Here is a 20,047-nt window from a genome sequence, read left to right on the forward strand (position 1 = left end):
GGATTTATTGGTGACCCATTAAAATCAAGCAAAGGACAACTGACTAATTTAGTTTGGAGTTGATTTCACTCGAAGTCTAACTTTCTTTGTTGTTCAAATTAAATACCCGATGTTCTTAGTATGATATTATTTACCGGGATTATTTACAAGTTCTTATTATATAGAAACATCGGAAAAATGGACTTTTTGCGACATTGTCGTCATTGTGAGTTCAAATCACAATTTATCCACGGTTACAAGCATTGAGCGGTCTAGAGACGGATCCTCAGGTGACTGGGTAACAAACAATACAACCACAATGTGACGATACCTTGAAACAAGCTTGCCGTTTATACCGTAAACGTTCGTAAACAAAGGCAAAGGAGCCCATGTGGGCCATTAGGCGAACGTTTACGGTATGCGGTCTTCTTTTTAATAGTACAATGGATTTCAGCTTTTTTTTTAATTTGACACCCGTTCGTACGCAGATATTGGTAAAATAGTACAATTTTGTTGGCGGTATATGGCAAACATTTTTGCAAAGAATACTATGTTAGAATGTTTGTAGAAAGTTTTCAAAAATGTTTTTTGAATGTTATTTTAACATTTTAATCCGACTTTTAAACATTTTGTGTAAAACGTTTTGCTTTGCTGGGTTGATTTGATCAATTAAGACAAAGTATGAACTTTGATTAACAATTTAAAAAATTTAATAAAAAAGTAAAAGAAAATAAGTTTCACATCCCCCTTTTTAATACTCAAAATATAATAATATTGTTTTGCAGGCTTATGTAGGCTACACAATCACGCATCATCTTCAACAATCGCACTGTGCTTGGCGCTTTTCTCGATGCCGACAATTAGGCTCGAATTGTAGCGTCTTTACGCCAGCAGAAATATCTTTGAAATCTCTTGCTATTCGCACGGTCTTATCAAATTCTTGTGTTGAATTATGAAGTCCATTATAAAATCCACGCATATTTTTGTACACAAGCAAAGAAAGAACGGAGCTGTCAAAACGATGAGGATGATTGCTCCCATTCGGTGGTTTCCAACCTCTATGCGCCCCTTCCGGACTGATGCATTGTGGTCTTAAAGCGCAATCTACCATGGGTGTAATGATATTTTCATGAAGAAAACTGTTATTGACGTACAATACTCGGCCTGCCGATATCCACGGCGTGTATCCAATATCATTTTTATACCTGTCTCGTTTTACTTTCAGTTCTAGAAAAGTCTTCGGATGCGTCATATAGTACTGGGCTTCTTTTAGGCGTGGATTGAACGAATGAATATGTTGCATGAAGCCGTGGTTTTCTTTCAGGAACTGGAAGAGAAAAGATAGTGATCTTCGAAATCGGACGGAGGAGTCTCCGTAGAATATTGATCCAAACTCCGTTAATGTTTCCTGAAATTGAGAAGAAGAAAAAAGTGACTCGAGAAGAAATGGCAATTGTGAAATTGTAATGGGGGGGCATCAAACTTTAGTGGGTATGTTCCCCGGAATTCGGAGATGGGTTTTTGGCATGGTGCACCAGTAACAAGGAGATCTTTCGGAGCTGCGAACGGTAAAAATCAAGGGTCTTTCTTGGCTTTCTTGTTGAAATTCGCCTTCAAAACAGAAATGGGAGAAATTAGCTAATTTGAGGGTCTTTTCATGCTTTTGGAGCTGTTGTTGATCCAAGAATATGAGTCTTCCGGAGGAGCCCCGTATGATCATTTGTAAAAGTGTCCCCACGGGGTGTTGCTGCACGGTATAATTCCCCCGAATCCGCTTTAGTATTTTCAACCAACGATGTCAGTTCGTGGTCTATAAGGCTCGTCATTATTATATGTCTCCTATATGCCTCCGTAATTACCTACCTTTATAATCAGCGGCTTCCAAGCGTACGTGTGAAGATTCTTTACGTGACGTGGGTACTTTTTAAAATCAAATTGGCGGAGATCGACATTACACATTGTCTTCATCTGTGAAAACATATCGATGAAAAACAATATTATTTGCAGATTAATTTCATCTACGGATTACAATAAAGTCGGACATCCTAAGCCTAATAGAAGCCTAATTCCAATCAAAGTTTGGGCCAATAAAATAATATTTAAAAACAAATCGGCACTGTTGCCCATACATCCAGCAATACCGTAAATAATCGTTAATAAGCATATATGGAGTTGCTCAGACAAAAAAAAAATAGGGTAGTTTATTGAACCTTTATCTTTGGCAAAAAAATGAGGAAAACAGCAGTATATTGCTATTATAGTTGAAGCACCCTGCAAATACGTGTACATGTAGCTGACTTAGAGAAATTACAGATTCATGTAAAATAGGCCTATTTTATTTTGTAGGCCTATTTAATACGTGATTTTCGGCTTATCCATTAGCAGGCTATGTTAGCAAATCTATATGACACTAACATAGATGCCAACATCTGTATTTTGATGATTTTTACTATCATCCGGATGCGCATATAACTGAATAGGCCTTTAAAAAAACTATAATGAAAAAGTTTTACAAACTACCGTAAAATTCGTTCTTGTCTGAGCAACTCGCTAATAGGCACATATGCTTATTAACGAAATTTGACGGTATAAATAAAGGATTGAACGTAAACATGCTATTATATATCGCTCACCTTGGCAGCTTGTTCAGGAGTAAGTCCTAAATCGTAGGCAACAATCTTTGTTTGCGGCATTCGTCTCTGTGATGACGCAATCATTCCTTTTATTTCGTCAAAATGATTACTAGAAACTGCAGTAACTACTGCTGTTCTACTAAATAAATAATCAACATCTGGCATATGTTTGTCGATATCTATTAATGCATAGCGAGAGGTAGTATTAGAAATTGATTGCTGATTGTAGTTCATCAAGATATCGATAGTAACGTTAGTTCGTTCGTAAGATTCGTCGTAATTTTGAATGTCATCATCGGAATTCCAATTGGATTGATCTGCGTCTTCAGCTTTTACGTACCGATGGAATTTTCCAGTTTCTGAAACAGAACGTTTAAAACGAAACTATAGTAGGGGAGAGCGGGGAGTGTTCGCCCTAGGGGCAGGTTCGCCCACCCCTTGTTTCTCAGCACTACGGCTATCGGGGGATTTGGTGATGGCAAAATTAGGTGACATAGGTCATTATAAACTTCTCATATTAGCTACGCGACAAATAGGGACGTGTTCATCGAACTGCAGCCAAAACAAAAAAAATTACACCAAAACGTAATTTTTTGTTGCATTAATAATGTTATATTATCATTGATACATAAAAACAGGTGGTTTTAATGTAAATCTGTGTTGGGAACATATGGGATTTCTCAAAGATTTAATGCAGTTATAAACTCCTTATTCGATTTGTATTTTGCATACCCTGAAGAAAATACAAAAATGTGCACAAGGGGCACGTTCGCCCTTTTGAGGATGGGGCATGTTCGCCCTATATCTTCCCCGGGCGGACTTACCCCAAACTGGAGGGCGGACCTGCCCCATCAGCGTATTATGCAAAATATTGATAATTATACCGTTAAACAAGGTAAAACTACTGAAAAGCATGTTTTTTAAAGTTATGTGATATCAGTATTACTCATACCACCGTTTAGGTCCTAATCCGTAATCTCCCCGAAGTTGTAAACATGATACGTTTAAGCTCACTTTGGACCCCTACATTTTACAATGACCCAACCCCTGCAACAAATTTAGTGACTCCCCAGAAGAGAATAAATGCCCTGTATACTCTTGCTAAATGTTTGCATTGAATATGTTATTGTTATGCAATGTTTAAATCTTTTTTGTGATTAGTGTGAACTTACCCAACCATGTGGGCGAACCTGCCCCAATATGGGGCAAGTTCGCCACTTTGCAAAACTTTTTGTTTGCTCTATCCTGTTGCTATTGTAAGGCCTATAGTTCTGGGATTGTGGCCGTATATAGCTAAGACATAGGGCTTTCACATGGGCTAATCAGGTCATCCCTAACCTTAAAATTGACATCGCTAGGCTGGTCAGAAAAAAATAGGGCGAACACTCCCCGCTCTCCCCTAGGCCTATTGTACAGATCATATCCGTATTTGCAATTTAAAGATGGGTAACCTGATTGACAATCTCATCCCCCACTTTACCTCATCAAAATGCTCATTTTGGTATCAGATGAAAGCTCATATTTTTCTCATAAACATATTGAAATTTGGCGTTCCAAATCGGTATATTTCCGAAGAAATCATCAAAAAACTGCAGAATTAGTCTCAAATAATGGTATACTACATTTGAGACTAATTCGGCAGTTTTTTGATGATATCTTCGGAAATACACTGAGTTGGAACTTCTAATTTCAATATGTTTATGAGAAAAATAGGGCCTTTCACTTGAAATCAATATAATACATGATCATGATGATTATCATTAATAAAAACACTGTAGATTACCAATATCACGCTGTATAAATGTCGGTAATTCCATTAGGAATTAGTCACACTTACAAAAAACATTTAAACGTGTTCTTTTTGCATGAGTGCTTGAAAGGGATGACATTTTATGTTATACGTAAAGAATTTGATTTTCCAAATATATCAGGTCACCTTCCTTTAACATGCCCTGTTTTCTTGGGTTGATCCTAACGTTGGCCGGGCCAGCGAAACACCAGTGGCTAGTCGTCGATGGCGTGCTTGGCATCCCATGGGTCTGAGGTTCGATTCCCGAGAGAAACAAACAACGTCTATGTTCATTTTTTGTTCATTTAAGGGATCTAAAATGAGCGTTTTTAGCGTTTCGACAGTATTTTTTGTGGGACATGAGAGCACCTCAGACCTATCGAATTGCATTCTGAATACGAAGCATGTCTTTCTGCTGTCAAATAATTTTCATTTTTTTTAAATCACAATATAATACAAATTTTATAACAAATTATAAAAATTGATATTTTTCAAATTTTGATATATAACAGTCCTCGAAGTAAATTATATAAATCTAATGATATATTCTTAAAGTGTATGTAGCAGGGAGGAAAAAGCCGACGGTCAATTGAAAATTTTGACCTTTCATATTGAAGATATGGATTTTTTTCCCCAAAAAGACCTAATTTTTTGGGTGTTTTGGGAAAAAAAATCCATATCTTCAATACGAAAGGTCAAAATTTTCAATTGATCGTCGGCTTTTCATCCCACCTACATACACTTTAAGTATAAATCATCAGATTTATAAAGTTTACTTCAAGTAATGTTAAATATCAAAAATATCAATTTTTAATGATTTGCCATAAAATGTGTATCAAATTGCGAATTTCAAAAATCAAAATTATTTGATATCAGAATGACATTCTTCGTATTCAGAATGCAATTCGATATGTCTGATGTGCTCTAATGTCCCAAAATAAATACTGTCCAAACGTTCATACCCCAGCCCTTAAAAGCTTTTAAAACTTCCGTCTTTCCTTCCCCAGCACAAAAGCCCTGCCTGCGTTAGCTTTGGAATACAAAGGCTGTGTGGATTCACCCAGGTACAACAATGTTTCTATGATACATTGCATGCAACATGTTTTTCACTTTTGACTATTAATATTTACAAAGAATTAAAACTCACCTTTTGTTGAATTCCACACAAATATCGCAGATAAAACAAGCAACGCTACAATGAAAATTTTCTTGAGAAGAGTCTTCAATCTCGCCATCTAAACTATACGTGTTTTCTTTCCTCATGTACAGTTCATTGTTCAAATAAGCTGAAACAAAGTAAACCGAATTGAGTGGATATCAACCGAGAGATGATTACACGACTGACAAGTAAATTATATGCTTGGCCTAGTGATCACGCAGGTGTCAACTGCAGACGACAAGTTTCAAATTTTCTTTAAAAATTAACAAGATTCCTCCTTTGTCTGTACCTTTGATGTTTTTTTCAAAGGTACAGACAAAGGAGGAACTGTAGGAACCCTAGTTGTGACGGACTTCTCCAAGGCATTTGATTGCATCGACCATACTTTAGCTATACAGAGACTCTACGAGCTTGGTGTCAGAAGCGAGTTACTGCCGTGGATTATAAACTTCCTCACAGCTCGTCGTCAACGGGTGCAGTACCACTCTGCCCTGTCAGAATGGGAAACTCTCTCATGTGGTGTCCCACAAGGCACTAAGCTGGGCCCCATCACATTTCTTGGTGTAATCAACAATGCTTCTGAGGAGTCTCTGACTAAAAGCTTTAAGTATGTCGATGATCTCACCCTTGGAGAGGTTCGTCCTGCTAAACAAGTCAGCCAGATTGGACCTGATGTTCAGGACTTGGATGCTTGGGCAAAAGACAATCATCTCAAGCTCAATCCGAGTAAGTGCATGGTGATGCAGGTTTGTTTCATGAGGGAACCTCCCGCCCCTCCTAGTCTTCGCATTGCTGGGATTGAGCTTGAGGTGGTGTCTGAGACTAAGCTCCTGGGCCTGACTGTCCAGTCTAATCTTGGCTGGCAGTCTCAGGTTAACAATATGGTATCAAAAAGCAGCCGAAGGTTGTACATGCTCTCACGTCTCAAACGCTTTGGTGTTCCAACTGGTGACCTAGTCTCTGTTTATATTGGTTATGTTCGCCCAACATGCGAATATGCAGCCCCTGTCTGGCATGGTAGTATTACCAACGACCAGGCATATCAATTAGAGCGCATCCAAAAGAGGGCTTGCCGCATTATCCTTGGTGCTAATTACTCATCCTACACAGATTCCCTTGACCAGTTGGAACTCCAAACTTTGAATGATAGAAGACTACATCTCTGTACACAATTTGCTCAAAAATGTGTTGAATCTGATAGGTACTCAGAATGGTTTCCACACAATATGAGGACCCACAATATGACCCCTTAGACAGTGCAATAAGTATCATGTCCCCAGAACCAAAACAAAAAAGATATGGGAACAGCTCAATACCCTATCTCACTCATCTACTTAATTAGTGCATCTCATCATGTTCATATTCAGCTGGTGTGTTTAAATGTGATTTTATGACAGTATTTTTATCTTGATGTATTGAATTTGTCCCTTATAATTTGGCTGGTCCAAATATTTATGTGCAATATTTTGTTATGTTATTTATTAATTACTGTTTATTTAAAAATTAAATTCTTTAGTGCATCTGGTGTGTGGGTGTGTGTGAGGGCATCTGGTGTGTGGGTGTGTGTATGTAAGGTGTGTGTGGAGAATGTGGGAGTGTGTGAGCTGTGTGACTGAGATTTTGCCTCAACAAGTGCAATTAATTTCTTTGAGTAATTTTATGGTGTTTTCATGTAATTTTATATGTTTTTTATGTCTTTTAATGTAAACATTGCAAATGTAATATTTCATGTAATTTGGCCTACGGGCCACGAATTTGAAATAAATTTAATCTGAATCTGAATCTGAATCTAACAACAATTCAGAATTGTACATATTTTTTGAGACCATATTTGGAATCAGCATGAAAAATGCATTAAAATGAGTCCAAACAAACCTAGGCCTAGTATTGTTTCACTGGTTCTTGACATAGCTCCTGATATTTTGAGAAAAATAATCTCAAAACTTTGACTTCTTTAATAAGTTAATGCAACCAAAAAGACGGAAGAAATGAAGAGCCGAGAGTAAAGTTAAATCATATAATTTCTCAGAGACTCTACTTTCACTCTTACATGCATGTACTTGATGAAAACATTTTTGACTCAGTTCCACTCCTCGAAGAAGTATAGCATAGGTCCTGTTTCTTGTTTCCAAATTATATGGCACCATAGTCCGAATCAGTCCCAGAACAAAATATTAACTTACTGACACGATCTAGTCTAGACTCGCTGAGTCTCATGGACGCCGTTCCTATGTCCATCAGACTCGTATTTCCCATTTTGGATGTCAATGGGAAATACACACTTAACGCTTTGCGCCGGTTAGAAACTTGAAAAAAAATCTTTAAAATTTTATCAATGTATATAAAAGTGGTACCAACCTTATTGTGCTTGCTAATTTAAGACTCGGTTGAAACAAAATTAAGGATCGAATGCATTTCAAAAAGGCAAAATTATCGTCAAAGTTCTGCCGAAATCGGCACCCTTGCGAAGGGTTCAGAATTCGAATCGGGAACGAAAATATCCGATCTTTGCGATCAAACACACAACATTACAACTTTAAACATACTATTGGCAAAAGACATTATTGCCAAACAATATAGAATAGAAAATTTGACATCATTTTCTCAAAATATTGAAGAAATTTGCTCACTAGACATCGAAAAAGTACGCAATCCAATTCCCGTTCAAACGCGTGAGAAACTGAAAGTGCATAATCCCGACTAATCTAGTCCGAATAATCAGACCCAGAACAAAATATTAATTTCTGACATGATGGTGGACACGATCGTGTTCTGCCATTATAGGCCTATTACAATAGAATAATAATAGCAAACCACAGATCATGGCAAGAAACCGAGCAAACAGAAATCCATGGTATTATTCCGAATCGTCCACTTGAAATGTTGTGAAGACTGGTATAATAATGATGGTAAACATGGTAAATAGGCTACTTACAATTTCACTGATCGATCACGCCGATTTTCTCCTATCCTTGGTAGCTTAGATATGATGGCGATTCCTTGAGCAACTTATTAGGCCTTTATACATGAGTATATTATTACGAAAAATTATTTATAAGATATGGATGGCCATGCAGTGTCATTTTCGCGTGTCATTTCAATAGTTTCCCATCTTCGTCCTTGATCGACAAGAGCACAACACAATAAATAAATCCTCCGACTCTCTCTTTCAGTCACAGTTGACCGAACATCACCGGCTTTTGAGGTCGCAGAGCAATTTCATTGTTGATCGAAATAAGATTCCATTTAAAAGGGAAACCGACGTACATCAATGTATTTAATGATCACCATCGAGCAATGCCGGTCTCCGGCGCGGCGAATGATGCGGACTAGAACATAAAGGTGTTCTTTCTTGAGACTGGTAAATAGGCCTACTAAGTAGACTAATGACAGCTTATGACTAATGAGCCCAAAATCAGAAATAAATTAAACACAAATTCCGTGTTTTGGTGTTTTTCATGATGCAAAGTTAGTCTTATTTCGATCGAGAAAAAACACACACCAAAAAACAAAAAATTAAACATGATGCAGTCATGTCTACAGTAGAATTCATCTCGACCTTTGCAGGACTTAACCCCATTAAAAGCTATTAAACCAAGATAACACTCATTGAAACAGCTCAACTGATTAAATCGGATCTTCTCTGGTTGTGCACAAGTGACTGTTTTCATGTGCGATATCGCAATAAAACTGGTATTCATAGCTTCAGTTGGATAACCGATTATAAAGGAAACGAAAGGAAACAATGTTATGTGTGGCTTTGTTCACGAAATCAGACAATGTCGTGCTTTTTGTAAACCAGCATTCTTGAAAATGAGCAACATAATGATTTTTGACTTAACACGGTTTAGAAATAATTTCTTCATATTTTTGGTGTTATCTGTCGTTTACATATCCTTCCTAAAACACCAAAGTACGAGTATTTCCAAACATCTAAATTTGCTAAAAATTTAGGACATGTTACAAAACTATATTGTCTAGAATTTTAGAAGAGTACTTTTAATATTGGCCGGTTATTTTTCACACAGCGACGTTAACTAGGCAATGTACTATTACCTATAACATTAACTAAAACACCAAAGTACGAATATTTCCAAACATCTAAATTAGCTAAAATTTAGGACATGTTAAAAACTATATTTTCTAGAACTTTAGAAGAGTACTTTTAATATTGGCCGGTTATTTTTCACACAGCGACGTTAACTAGTCATATCCCCATTCTGTTAACGTAGGGCTATTTGTAAAGGTCACGCGTCAATGGGAAAGAGCACTGTGTATTGTGTATAGGAAAACGGACAGTAACTGCAGTATGAAACAACAACACAATGGTGGGCACAACCTTTAACCGTTAACCAATTGATAATTATGGTACACCGTAAAACACAAACGTTTTTAAGATTATTCGCAAAAGGTTAGAAAAGGTTGTCAGAAAAAGTTTAAATGTCGGGTTATATAAAGGGTATAAATCATTTTCATAACATTCAAAAACATTTTTTCAAAACTTCCTAACATAATGCGAAATATTTATCAAACAATGTTTGCAAAAATATTTTACAAGAACATTAAGACATTTTAAAAATGTTGTTGTAGTATGTTTTCATACAAAACGTTTTAAAAAGGTTTTCATGATCTTTATAATACAGTCCAGCATTTTTAATGTCATTAAAACATTTTTACCAAAATTAAAACCGAAACATATTACCCGTTTAAAACGTTTTGTGTTTGATGAGTATACTTTTAGTATGTACTATCCCTATCCCTATATTTATTTTAAAACCCAATCGTGCAATTATTTTCAATACCATGACTACTAACAGCCATCTTCTTGGACTTTCCTTTTCTTAAGCTTTTCCTTTTTAGAGGAATTTTTATTTATAGAAATTCTGTTGTTTCTTTCAGAAGCCTACCGTGCCTAAGAGGCATGGCGATCATTCCTTGAACAACTTTCCAAGGGCAACCGTAAATTTAAGGTAAACTCTGGAATTCATCTGATAGTCAGATTTCATGTCTTTCTCAAAATTTCTCCGGTCTTCGCAATATTGGTTATACATCTCTTCCAGATGCTCGCCATCATATGATTCCATGAGGTCACATAGATCATCCATTTTGTTTTTCTTCAGCCATTCTTGGACATCTGATTCAGTCCAGTTGGAAGCAAGTGATATTTGTGATGGAGTAAACTCGCCATTACCTCGGACACCTCTGCACTGTATCGCGGCCACTGGAGCTATATGAGAAAACAACAGGCACAACTTCGTTTAGCCTATCTAAACATGCACTTCAGTGGGCCCTAGGTTGAGCTAAAATTTTGAGGCCCTTGGTTAGGCCTATCCGGAAGCATGTGTTACACATCACCACGCCCATCCCTGTATAAACTGATTCTTAAATTCCAAACCAGTGCCTCACTAAATTTTTCCAATTTCCTTTTGCCTTTGTCTTATTTTGACTTTTATTTGGGTTATCCTCCCTTCGGGCCCTTTGGATGTAGGCACGGGGCCGGTCCCATCTGGCCCTGTAGTAAATCCGGTCCCGCAAACAAATTTTCAATTTTCACATGCAATAGGCCTTATTCCACTGAATCTTACCACTCAAGTGAAAACTTGTTGCTGAAGTTTCCTACGAAAAATCAACTGCTTACACATTTTTTAACATAGGGCCTATTGAAAACTTGATGTTGAAGTTAACCGTGCTCATGAAAATTCAACTGCTGTCATATCTTGTAACTTATTGAAACTTGTTGCCAGTGGCGTAACTGGGGGGGGCAAGAGGCCGGCAACGTGCCCCGGGCGCTACCACTAGGGGTGCGCCAAATCGCCAAATCATAATGCCGATGCCATTCCCCCACACCCGCGTCTAAGATATTCTCGGGTGGGGGAGGGTAGGGGCGCCAATTTTATTTCTTGCCCCGGGCGCTACCAACCCAAGTTACGCCACTGCTTGTTGCTGAAGCCCCCCTGTTATTCAACATACGACCATACCTGCCACAAACTTTACTGAAGTAGTAGTTCCATACACGTCAATAAGGGGCCACATTGGCTCACGAGCATTTACCGATGATTCTAACTTGTTATCACTCGCAACTTGGCCATCAACATGATCAATGGAATATTTGACGATATTTTCGGCAGTGTAGAAGTAAGAAAAGGTTACTCCTTCTTTGATTAGTCTTTGATCATTTACAGCAGAAGCCCAGTAACCTTGTTTTTTGGTGAGATCTGGAATTACATACTGTGGCAATGACTGTGGATCGATAGTATCTGGATTGTGATTGGTGAAACCAAAACGTAAAGCGCCTGCATATTCCGGTGTCGTAGATCTGATTTCGAAAGTGACTCTTTCCCCGGGTGCTACCGGATGGTCCCCAAACACGATTCCATGGTGAAATCTGGCTATTCTCGTAGCGACTGTCGCCTCTTCCGAGAGGGTTATATGTTTTCCATGGCATGTGTTGTGGAACTTCATTGGGGTTTGTTGCTCTGTATATTACTTAACGTAAAATGAGAGCTAAAATGGTCGTTCTGTATGCGCAATGATGACACAGTTAGTAACATGCGGATATATAACGAACTCTGATGAATCTTGATATTCCGGATATCTATAGAGGTGAGTTCAATTCGTTATCAATACCAACTGAACCTTTGGAATCGTGAACCCTATCTTTCTGATAAAGTAAAATTATTATTTGATAACAATTATGCACAATACAATAGTATTTTGGGTAAGAAATATATTCCTGAATGGAATACCTTTTGGAATTATAGTATTACGAGTCGCTTAATAATGACTCAAGGTCAAACACCTTTTCCCCAAATTCACTTCAGAATGCACAACAAAACACACTGTTTGATTAAGTCAACAATATCTAAGTCTTTTAATCAAAAGTAACGCATGATTTAACAATTGTGAGTGAACATAAATACATAGTTTGCAATCAGTCTGAATCAATATATTGATTTCAAAGTTCTGATGAATGTCCTGATTCACTTGAGATCACTGTTCAGCGAAGTTCACCGAAGACTTTTATATCCTTTTGCATAAAATCCTCACATAGTTGACTATCTCCAAAATGGTGCTCTTTTCACCTTCCACACAATTTCTAATGGAAAACAGGCCTGCATTCAACAGTTGTACCCCTTTTCCCATTTACCATGCTTACATTGACAGATGTGTTGTTTCATAAACCAGACTCCAGCAAGTCGACAGAAGTATATATTCCTTTCTTGGAAGACGTAGCACTTTGACGTATTCTAGATCTTCTCCGATATTACTGGCTGTAGTAGTACATTGACTACATAAAATATTTCTGGTTCGCAAATTCCTTTCTTTGGTGGACTCCGTGGAAAGGCTTAGGATGAGTTTTGGAAAAGCGCTCTTCATAGATCGATCTTCATACAGCAAAAACTAAAACCCAACTGCGGTGGGAACTACTTTAAAACAATCTTCTTTAACATTCCTTTCCTAGTTCTTTTTCTTTTTAAAGGAATTTTTATTTACAAAAGTGCAACTGTAAATTTAAGGTATACCCGGGAATTAATCTGATAATCAGATTTCATGTCTTTCTCAAAATTTCTACGGTCTTCGCAATATTGGTTATACATCTCTTTGAGATGTTCGCCATCATATGATTCCATGAGATCGCATAGGTCATCCAGTTTGTTTTTCTTCAGCCATTCTTGGACATCTGATTCAGTCCAGTTGGAAGCAGATGATTTGGATGTTGGTGGTGCAGCAGCTCCGCTATGACTACGGACACCCCTGTGTTGCGTCGCGGCCACTTTTGGACCTTTTGGATGAAAAACAATAGACACAATATTTATTTTAAATTCTAGATGGTTGATCTAAACGCGCATTTAAACACTACTTACCACTGAGTGCTTTAAACCAGACTATTCGTCTGAGGTATAAGATTATGCCATAATCGATTTTTGAAACAGTAGACTACAGGAAAATCTCAAATATGCGCTTGTATAAAATTGTTAAAGCATTTATGAGTAAAAATTGACAATCTAGGTATCTTTACTAATTTGAACCTGCTGAATCCTAAAAAGGTGCTGAGCAAGGGAAAACCTGAGGTTTTTAATCATCATGAGATCTGAACGAACAATCACAAGTGGATCTAGCAAACAGAAGGAACACGGTAGCTGAAAAGATCAGCAGTGTAAGTTTAAAGAAGAACGAGATTCGAACCGTCGTCATTGAGAAAGGCGCAAACGATATTTTCCAAACATTATATCGTTTTACCCAACGTTTTTAAGTGTAAGTGTGTCACCCATTCTACAGCTTCTTACCTTCAGTTTCATCTTTGATGGCAGTCAAGAGCCTCGGCAATTCAGTTTTCATCAGCCTGTCGGAATAGAAGTTGTAGTAGAGTTTTGTTCCTTGCAGAAGTCCTAACCAACCATCCGGTTGATAACCAGCCTCAATCAGGAGCGGAATAACTGACTTCTTCAATTTATATACATATTCTGCCTCTGTATGCAAATGGTATAGACAAATATTACGTAAATGTTGATAAACATATGGTAGACGAGGATGACAGCGCCGGCGATTTGACGATTGACAAACGATACAAGAGATAACATTTGATGTTACCAGGTACGGGTGAGATATAACAAAGCCAAATTTCAACCTTCTTATACACCTCGACTTAATCTATTTACTTTGAAAGTGTTTTCATCTCATACAATACAAGCTGCAGGGCTCTTTACCCAAAAATCGTGAATACCGTCATATTTGTCCCATTCCTCGACAACTGTGACCGCAACTTACCTGACCTGCAGTTTTGACTGTTTTTGTACGCCTCGGACATGCAAATGAGAACAACATGCGACTTCTCTACCGCCTCAGCCATTGCAGCAAGTATGTCACCACCTAAATAAATGTAAAAGGTGCCCGAAACGGTGGTTAGTTTGTAACCTAAGTATACAGGACGACTGAGTGAGCAATACAAGCAACTGTCATAATAATTGTCTCCAACACTACTGCAATCAATTCGGAGACGCTAAATGTGACCAAAATGGAGCACTGAAACACCCTTGATTGTGCTCTAAAAGGTCCCAAAAATACTTTTCGTTTTTTACAAGTAATTTTCAACCAGAAAGCCAAGAAAGACCCTTTTTGGTACCTAATATACCAGTAAAATAAATTGATCGTTCAGACACAACAGATAAATAACCAAATCTTACTCATATGAGTATCATCCATCCACACCCTATACCCGCTGTTCACTAAACTATCTCTCAACTTGGTAGCAGTTGGCTTGGAGTCCCATTGATAGCTGATCATTATTTGCGCCGACTTGGATCTCAACTGCTTTGGCTGTTTGATTGATGCTTCGTACAACGGCGTAGAGTATTGTGCGGGATGTTGCCTAATTGGGATGTTTTCATGACTGGTTCCTTTGATTTGCCAGAGAGCATATGAACTCGCATCCTGAAGGTCTTTGTTACCTGATTTGAGCAATTTCTCGAGTGCTGCATGACAAAAACAGAAACGAACATTATAACTAACTATAATAGATAATCCTTTTTGGTAAAATTCGACACAAGTGTTATAGAATCAATATCTAATAACGCACCACAATTAATTGACGTGTCGAATATGATTCTGTTCGGCCTATCTAGTTTTACTGGTTTGCTAGGTTTTTATCCGAACATGAAAATAATCATTACATGACTCACGTTTATATGTCGGACTTCCTGATTGACTCAACGAACGACAAATTCCACAGGGCTCTAGCAGCAACGCTCTGTTCTTCCTCGGAGAAGTCCTCTTGCAGCATTGTAATTTTATCATATCGTCTTTGCACTTCAGATAGTCTGTCAGATCGTCAATTACGCGTGCCTTGCGATAAATTTCACGGTTGCTGTTATATTTGCGAATGGAATTATGTAGAATGCCAAACATAAATCCGACTGAAGTTCGTAGGAACACCATCTCAATCTCACTGTTGAAGTATTTCTTGACTTTCCGTAACCCTTCAAGTAACAAAGGAATACAGCCGTGTATTCCAAAATCTGCGCCATGTTCGGCAGGAAAATGTAACGTAAGGATGATACCAATTCTCACCAGAAGAGTCAGATTTAAGAAACCAATTTGTCTCCATTGTTTTCTTTCCAAGAAACAGTACAGGCCTTTCCAAATCCTAGCAAAAAGTTGTGCAAACCCTTCTCTTTTCAAATACATCCCAAGCTGATATTGGTCATCGCACGGGCATTCACCATAGTCACAGGATTGCTCTATTACTGAAAGTGCTTTAGATGCTGCTTCAGTAGAAAAATCATCGCATGTTTTAAGCCACCGCATTGCCCAATCAAACCTAGGTTTCAAGTCTGCAAATTTTCTGCTCCCTGTTGCAATTGGTTCTGGCGGGCTGTAGGCAGGGACAGAAATATTGAATAAAATAATTATACAAGGCATACGAACTTGCAACACCAACAACAACAAAACAACAAGAACAAGGCAATGAACCGGCTAAAGTTCATGAGTGATATTATAATATACTAGCACTGTGCACAAAAAGTATCCGTGCACTTAAAACAAAAGCAATATCTAAAAGACACTAAACCTAAATTACCAAAACAAAGTAGTCTATAGATGGGGAATTCTGTTCTGCGCATATTTGGATACATATTATTCGATATGATAGGACTTTAGTTTGCCAACTTTAAATGAAAAAGAGAACATTTGACAACGTGGCAATGTCACCTGCCATGCCGTAATGAACCCGGTACAAAGGCAAGTTGGAATCGCCCTGAAGGAAGAAAAGTTCCCAAATATGTTACTTTTAAAATGCTCTCCTTTCCATTCAAATTGGTATAACTTAAAGGAATAAATTCGCATCTTGCCAAATGAGATGTTAAAATACGCAGAACAAATTTATACAAATTTATCCATCTATTGATTACTTTATTTGAGGTTTAGCGTCTTTGAAATAGTTTAGCGTCTTTGAAATATTGCTTTTGGGTTTTTAAGTGTACGTATACTTTTTGTGTGCAGTATATATTTGATTCGTGCTTGCGTACCTTTGAGAGTCCATGGTAGTCTTTGCAGCTTTGAAATTGAAAACGACGTTGGCTAAACCTATAAAATATTTTAAAAAAATACAATGCGTTTTCTTATTTTGTGCAATATCTTGCACTATTTTAAACATAAAAAACTAGGTGAATCATCAATGTTGATGAATCGTATTTCACTTTTTCTTTAGCTCATAAGGACTTTTTCGCCTTTAGTTTAGTTTGAAGTTACATATCAAAATACATTGTGGCGGAAATGGATATCGAAGAGAGAGGGCCTCCTTCAGTCACGTGGTTTCATTGGCTATATAAGCCGAGTGCAAGAGCACTCTTGACCAGGTCCGGCAAGGCCCGCAGAGCTGGCATAGTAATTGTTCGCGGGCAACCCAACCCAAACCTCCACGTTGTGTCGGATAACACTAACTTGGGCAATGGGGAATAGGCGTGGAAGCGAAGATTTCGGCGTAGTCGGAGACCATGTATAGTTTTGGCCACGGTCTAGCCACTTCTTCTGCTGATTCGGCCGGTGTGGCTCCGAGAAGACTCCGTTTGGTTTTTGAAATAAGTGCAAGGAAATGGCCAAAGTGCAAAAACATACATCGTAAATAGAGTAAACTATACATGTCTTTATTAAATCCTCTTCATAATACGAAGACAGTGGGCTACTATGGTGCTGTAATGCGACGTGTAGTATTGGAACCCGTCTCTGACTACGGACCATGGGTACGGGTAGTAGAGGGGTCTGGAGCAAAAATAGGGCGCGAGCATATCAATTTCTAAGCGTTCTTTATAAAGACATTGTTCATTGAATTTGCAACCGTACGACAAAACAAGCGAAAATAATAACCTATTGCACAAGATTTGCAATTGAAAGAGAATTGGCCATTGCTCATGCGCAATTAATCTAGTATACGGACAATATATGTGTGCTCTTTCATTTAACGCCACAAAATACTGTAAGGATCAACCGGGGTTTCGACTTTTACAACCTACATTGGTCAAAAATTGTGCATGAATAGGCCGTTTTCAACAGATTTACCACATTTGCCTTGCTATAAACATGAAATGGCATCATCTGTTGACGTAATGAAAAACAAGTGTTTTTAGCGGGAGGTGTTAGCTTTCGTTCGATATAAAACCTTTTCTGATTAGCTCTAGTATAGAGCCTCTGCCAATGCCCAATAGCACAAGTAATTATGAGGTCTGACTATACCATGTACAAGCAATCTGAGTTCTGACTCGGCGCTACGCGCCTTTCACACCTCGGCGCTGCGCGCCTCGAAGTCGGCGCTACGCGCCTCTACGCGCCTCTACTGTTGGACATCGCGATCCGAGGGAACTGACCAAGTTCTATTTCTGATTGGATGAAGGAAACTATTGGGGTTCTGACAAAACCATTCATAGATGGCGTATTTTCCACTAGTCACCAGCTAGAAGCTCACACAGCTCAAACGTGTTGTGTAAACACAGACTGTGTAGAGACAATGCATTGCTAGACTCACTGTTCTTGGACAAATTTGTGTACTCAGGTGTATCGAGGTGGAAACTGTACATAGAAGCCCATAGATGCATTAAGAGTATCGTTTTGTAGCCAAACCTTTCGATATACACGGGTACGGGTACAGCCCTGAAGGGTCCGGAGCCATGGGGACGGGGACGGAAATTGGGACTCGATACATCAACAGCAAAATTTATTCGTATCACTTGAGCTCACTTACCACAGTGCTTGTCAGAACTGAATTGAAAAACTCCCCTAATTATAGTGCCATTAAAGTCAAAGGCATGGATGCAATGCAACCTATTTTGATACGGCTGATGGTCTCTGTATTTAATAGCAGTCACTGGTAAGTTATAGTCAAAGCCAAATGCAATAAGGAGGCTATACTGCTGTATGTCCGTTTTGACTATGTCAAAGTTGCCAAATACAGGCTATCAAAATGCAAACAATCACTGTTTAGTGTTCAAGTTCAATGTTACTGCCATTCGTCATAATAGTCGACCTCGACCCGTATGCAACGTTACACAGTGCATCCATGCATAACGCCGTACTCTGTTCTTTTCTGTTGATATGAACCATTACAACTATTGCAAGCAAGCAATTCAAGTTTGATAGACAAATACATTATTTTCTTACTCCCGATTCCCGCAGACAAATACAGCACTAATTGTTTGGGATTTAAAAAGTATTTATCATGTCTTGCCAAATAAAACATAGCTAGATCCTAACCCTTTAGTTGAACCTGTAAATTTGAAATAAAAGTCACATTTTGAGTCCATATTTTAGATAGAATTCGCCAATTTTAAGAAATAAGGGACAAATTAATGCGTGCGTTTTATGGTGGGTTTTTGTGTACAAAGTTCAGTCTATGTCTTATTTTTAACCCACTATTTCTATTCTATTGTATAAAAATTGTTAAAAATTTATATAAAATGGCAATAAGGAACCGTTAAATATTTACGGAAGGGGATGGGAAAAGAAAGAAAAGCTTCTAATTGTGCCAATATTATTGAATCGAAATTAATTTGCCCTGCAGATTTATTAAACTTGCTAGCAAATATGGAATGACGTAAACGGCGCAGAAGCTATAAACTGGAACAAGATTAATTAGTCCCCCCCGCGTCCTCATCCCTATATCTTCGTGTCAGAAATTGCCATGACAGTAGGGCGATTCCACTAGTTGTTCAACAGCACGGCATGTCGATTTTGTTCCGCCGTGATTTAATAGTTTCGAGATAAAGGCCGAGCACTCCACCAGGGCAGTCCAGGCAAAGTATAACACACCACCTGTACCTGTACGAACACCACCTGTAGGATAGATACATAACGTTTCTTTTCCACTACGCATATACGCATGCTCTGCTGCTGAAATCACGATCTGCGCATGCTCATTACCCTCTTTACCGTTATTTTTTGTTTTCAAGACGCAGCCGGGGAATTCAATAAGCAGAGTAAAGGTTATCATATTCTTTCAACACACATATTCATGTGCAAGCCTTACAATTTTTTTTTTCAAATAGCAAAAATAACGAAATATATTCAAGGATTTGAAATTTTATCATATCAATAGTAAACACACCAGTATAGCTACAATCAAGTGCAAATTTCCCTGGGACACTTGTACATATTTCGCGCCCTCTGTTCAATAAAACCTGTCATAAGAAGTTCACCTTATGATGTTTTACTTGTGTAGTTTCCAACTATTTCGAATCCCCTCCCTCCCCTCACCCAACCAATGTTGGAGCAAACATATAGCACATTTCAAAAATAATGCGTTTGGTATACAACATTGAAACAGGGGAGCGGGGACGGTCATTGAACTATGGAGGTGTCCCAGCAAATTTGCACTTGATTGTAGCCTATGTTGCTTGGAAGTGGTCGGGTAACACAATTCATGTCAATCCAACTATATGTGCTTCAGGAAAGCGAGTCGATTCGGACTATTGTCATTGAGTTACCAATTCTAGAGACTGT

General features: G+C 38.2%; 3 protein-coding genes across 3 annotated transcripts; all 3 read right to left on the reverse strand.

The window, feature by feature from the left end:
- Positions 1 to 147: 147 nt before the first annotated feature.
- On the reverse strand, positions 148 to 8,694 carry LOC140171909 (uncharacterized). The gene is made up of 5 exons (XM_072195251.1): positions 8,496 to 8,694; positions 5,549 to 5,687; positions 2,613 to 2,971; positions 1,843 to 1,947; positions 148 to 1,387 (listed from the first exon to the last, which is right to left on the reverse strand). The coding sequence occupies exons 2-5, from the start codon at positions 5,634 to 5,636 to the stop codon at positions 797 to 799; spliced, it is 1,143 nt and encodes a 380-aa protein (XP_072051352.1). The 5' UTR covers positions 5,637 to 5,687; positions 8,496 to 8,694; the 3' UTR covers positions 148 to 796.
- Positions 8,695 to 10,318: 1,624 nt separating this feature from the next.
- On the reverse strand, positions 10,319 to 12,054 carry LOC140170683 (E3 ubiquitin-protein ligase NEURL1B-like). The gene is made up of 2 exons (XM_072193927.1): positions 11,539 to 12,054; positions 10,319 to 10,787 (listed from the first exon to the last, which is right to left on the reverse strand). Exons 1-2 carry the CDS (start codon positions 12,020 to 12,022, stop codon positions 10,489 to 10,491), a joined length of 783 nt encoding a protein of 260 aa, XP_072050028.1. The 5' UTR covers positions 12,023 to 12,054; the 3' UTR covers positions 10,319 to 10,488.
- Positions 12,055 to 13,050: 996 nt separating this feature from the next.
- Positions 13,051 to 15,496, reverse strand: LOC140171073 (uncharacterized). Its single transcript, XM_072194246.1, has 5 exons — positions 15,241 to 15,496; positions 14,746 to 15,033; positions 14,330 to 14,431; positions 13,849 to 14,031; positions 13,051 to 13,343 (listed from the first exon to the last, which is right to left on the reverse strand). Exons 1-5 carry the CDS (start codon positions 15,494 to 15,496, stop codon positions 13,051 to 13,053), a joined length of 1,122 nt encoding a protein of 373 aa, XP_072050347.1.
- Positions 15,497 to 20,047: the final 4,551 nt, after the last annotated feature.

The sequence above is a fragment of the Amphiura filiformis genome, chromosome 15 (genome assembly GCF_039555335.1).
Source record: "Amphiura filiformis chromosome 15, Afil_fr2py, whole genome shotgun sequence".
Lineage (NCBI taxonomy): Eukaryota > Metazoa > Echinodermata > Ophiuroidea > Amphilepidida > Amphiuridae > Amphiura > Amphiura filiformis.

Excerpts from the sequence above, each read along its gene's own strand:
- LOC140171909 (XM_072195251.1), bottom strand. The coding sequence starts at position 5,636 with ATGGCGAGATTGAAGACTCTTCTCAAGAAAATTTTCATTGTAGCGTTG. Across the intron at positions 2,972-5,548 it reads TGTGTGGAATTCAACAAAAG|AAACTGGAAAATTCCATCGG; the intron begins GTGAGTTTTAAT and ends GTTCTGTTTCAG. Across the intron at positions 1,948-2,612 it reads CTCCTGAACAAGCTGCCAAG|ATGAAGACAATGTGTAATGT; the intron begins GTGAGCGATATA and ends ATGTTTTCACAG.
- LOC140170683 (XM_072193927.1), bottom strand. The coding sequence starts at position 12,022 with ATGAAGTTCCACAACACATGCCATGGAAAACATATAACCCTCTCGGAA. Across the intron at positions 10,788-11,538 it reads TTCAGTAAAGTTTGTGGCAG|CTCCAGTGGCCGCGATACAG; the intron begins GTATGGTCGTAT and ends TTTCTCATATAG.
- LOC140171073 (XM_072194246.1), bottom strand. The coding sequence starts at position 15,496 with ATGGTGTTCCTACGAACTTCAGTCGGATTTATGTTTGGCATTCTACAT. Across the intron at positions 14,032-14,329 it reads CAGTCAAAACTGCAGGTCAG|AGGCAGAATATGTATATAAA; the intron begins GTAAGTTGCGGT and ends ATTTGCATACAG. Across the intron at positions 13,344-13,848 it reads CATCAAAGATGAAACTGAAG|GTCCAAAAGTGGCCGCGACG; the intron begins GTAAGAAGCTGT and ends TTCATCCAAAAG.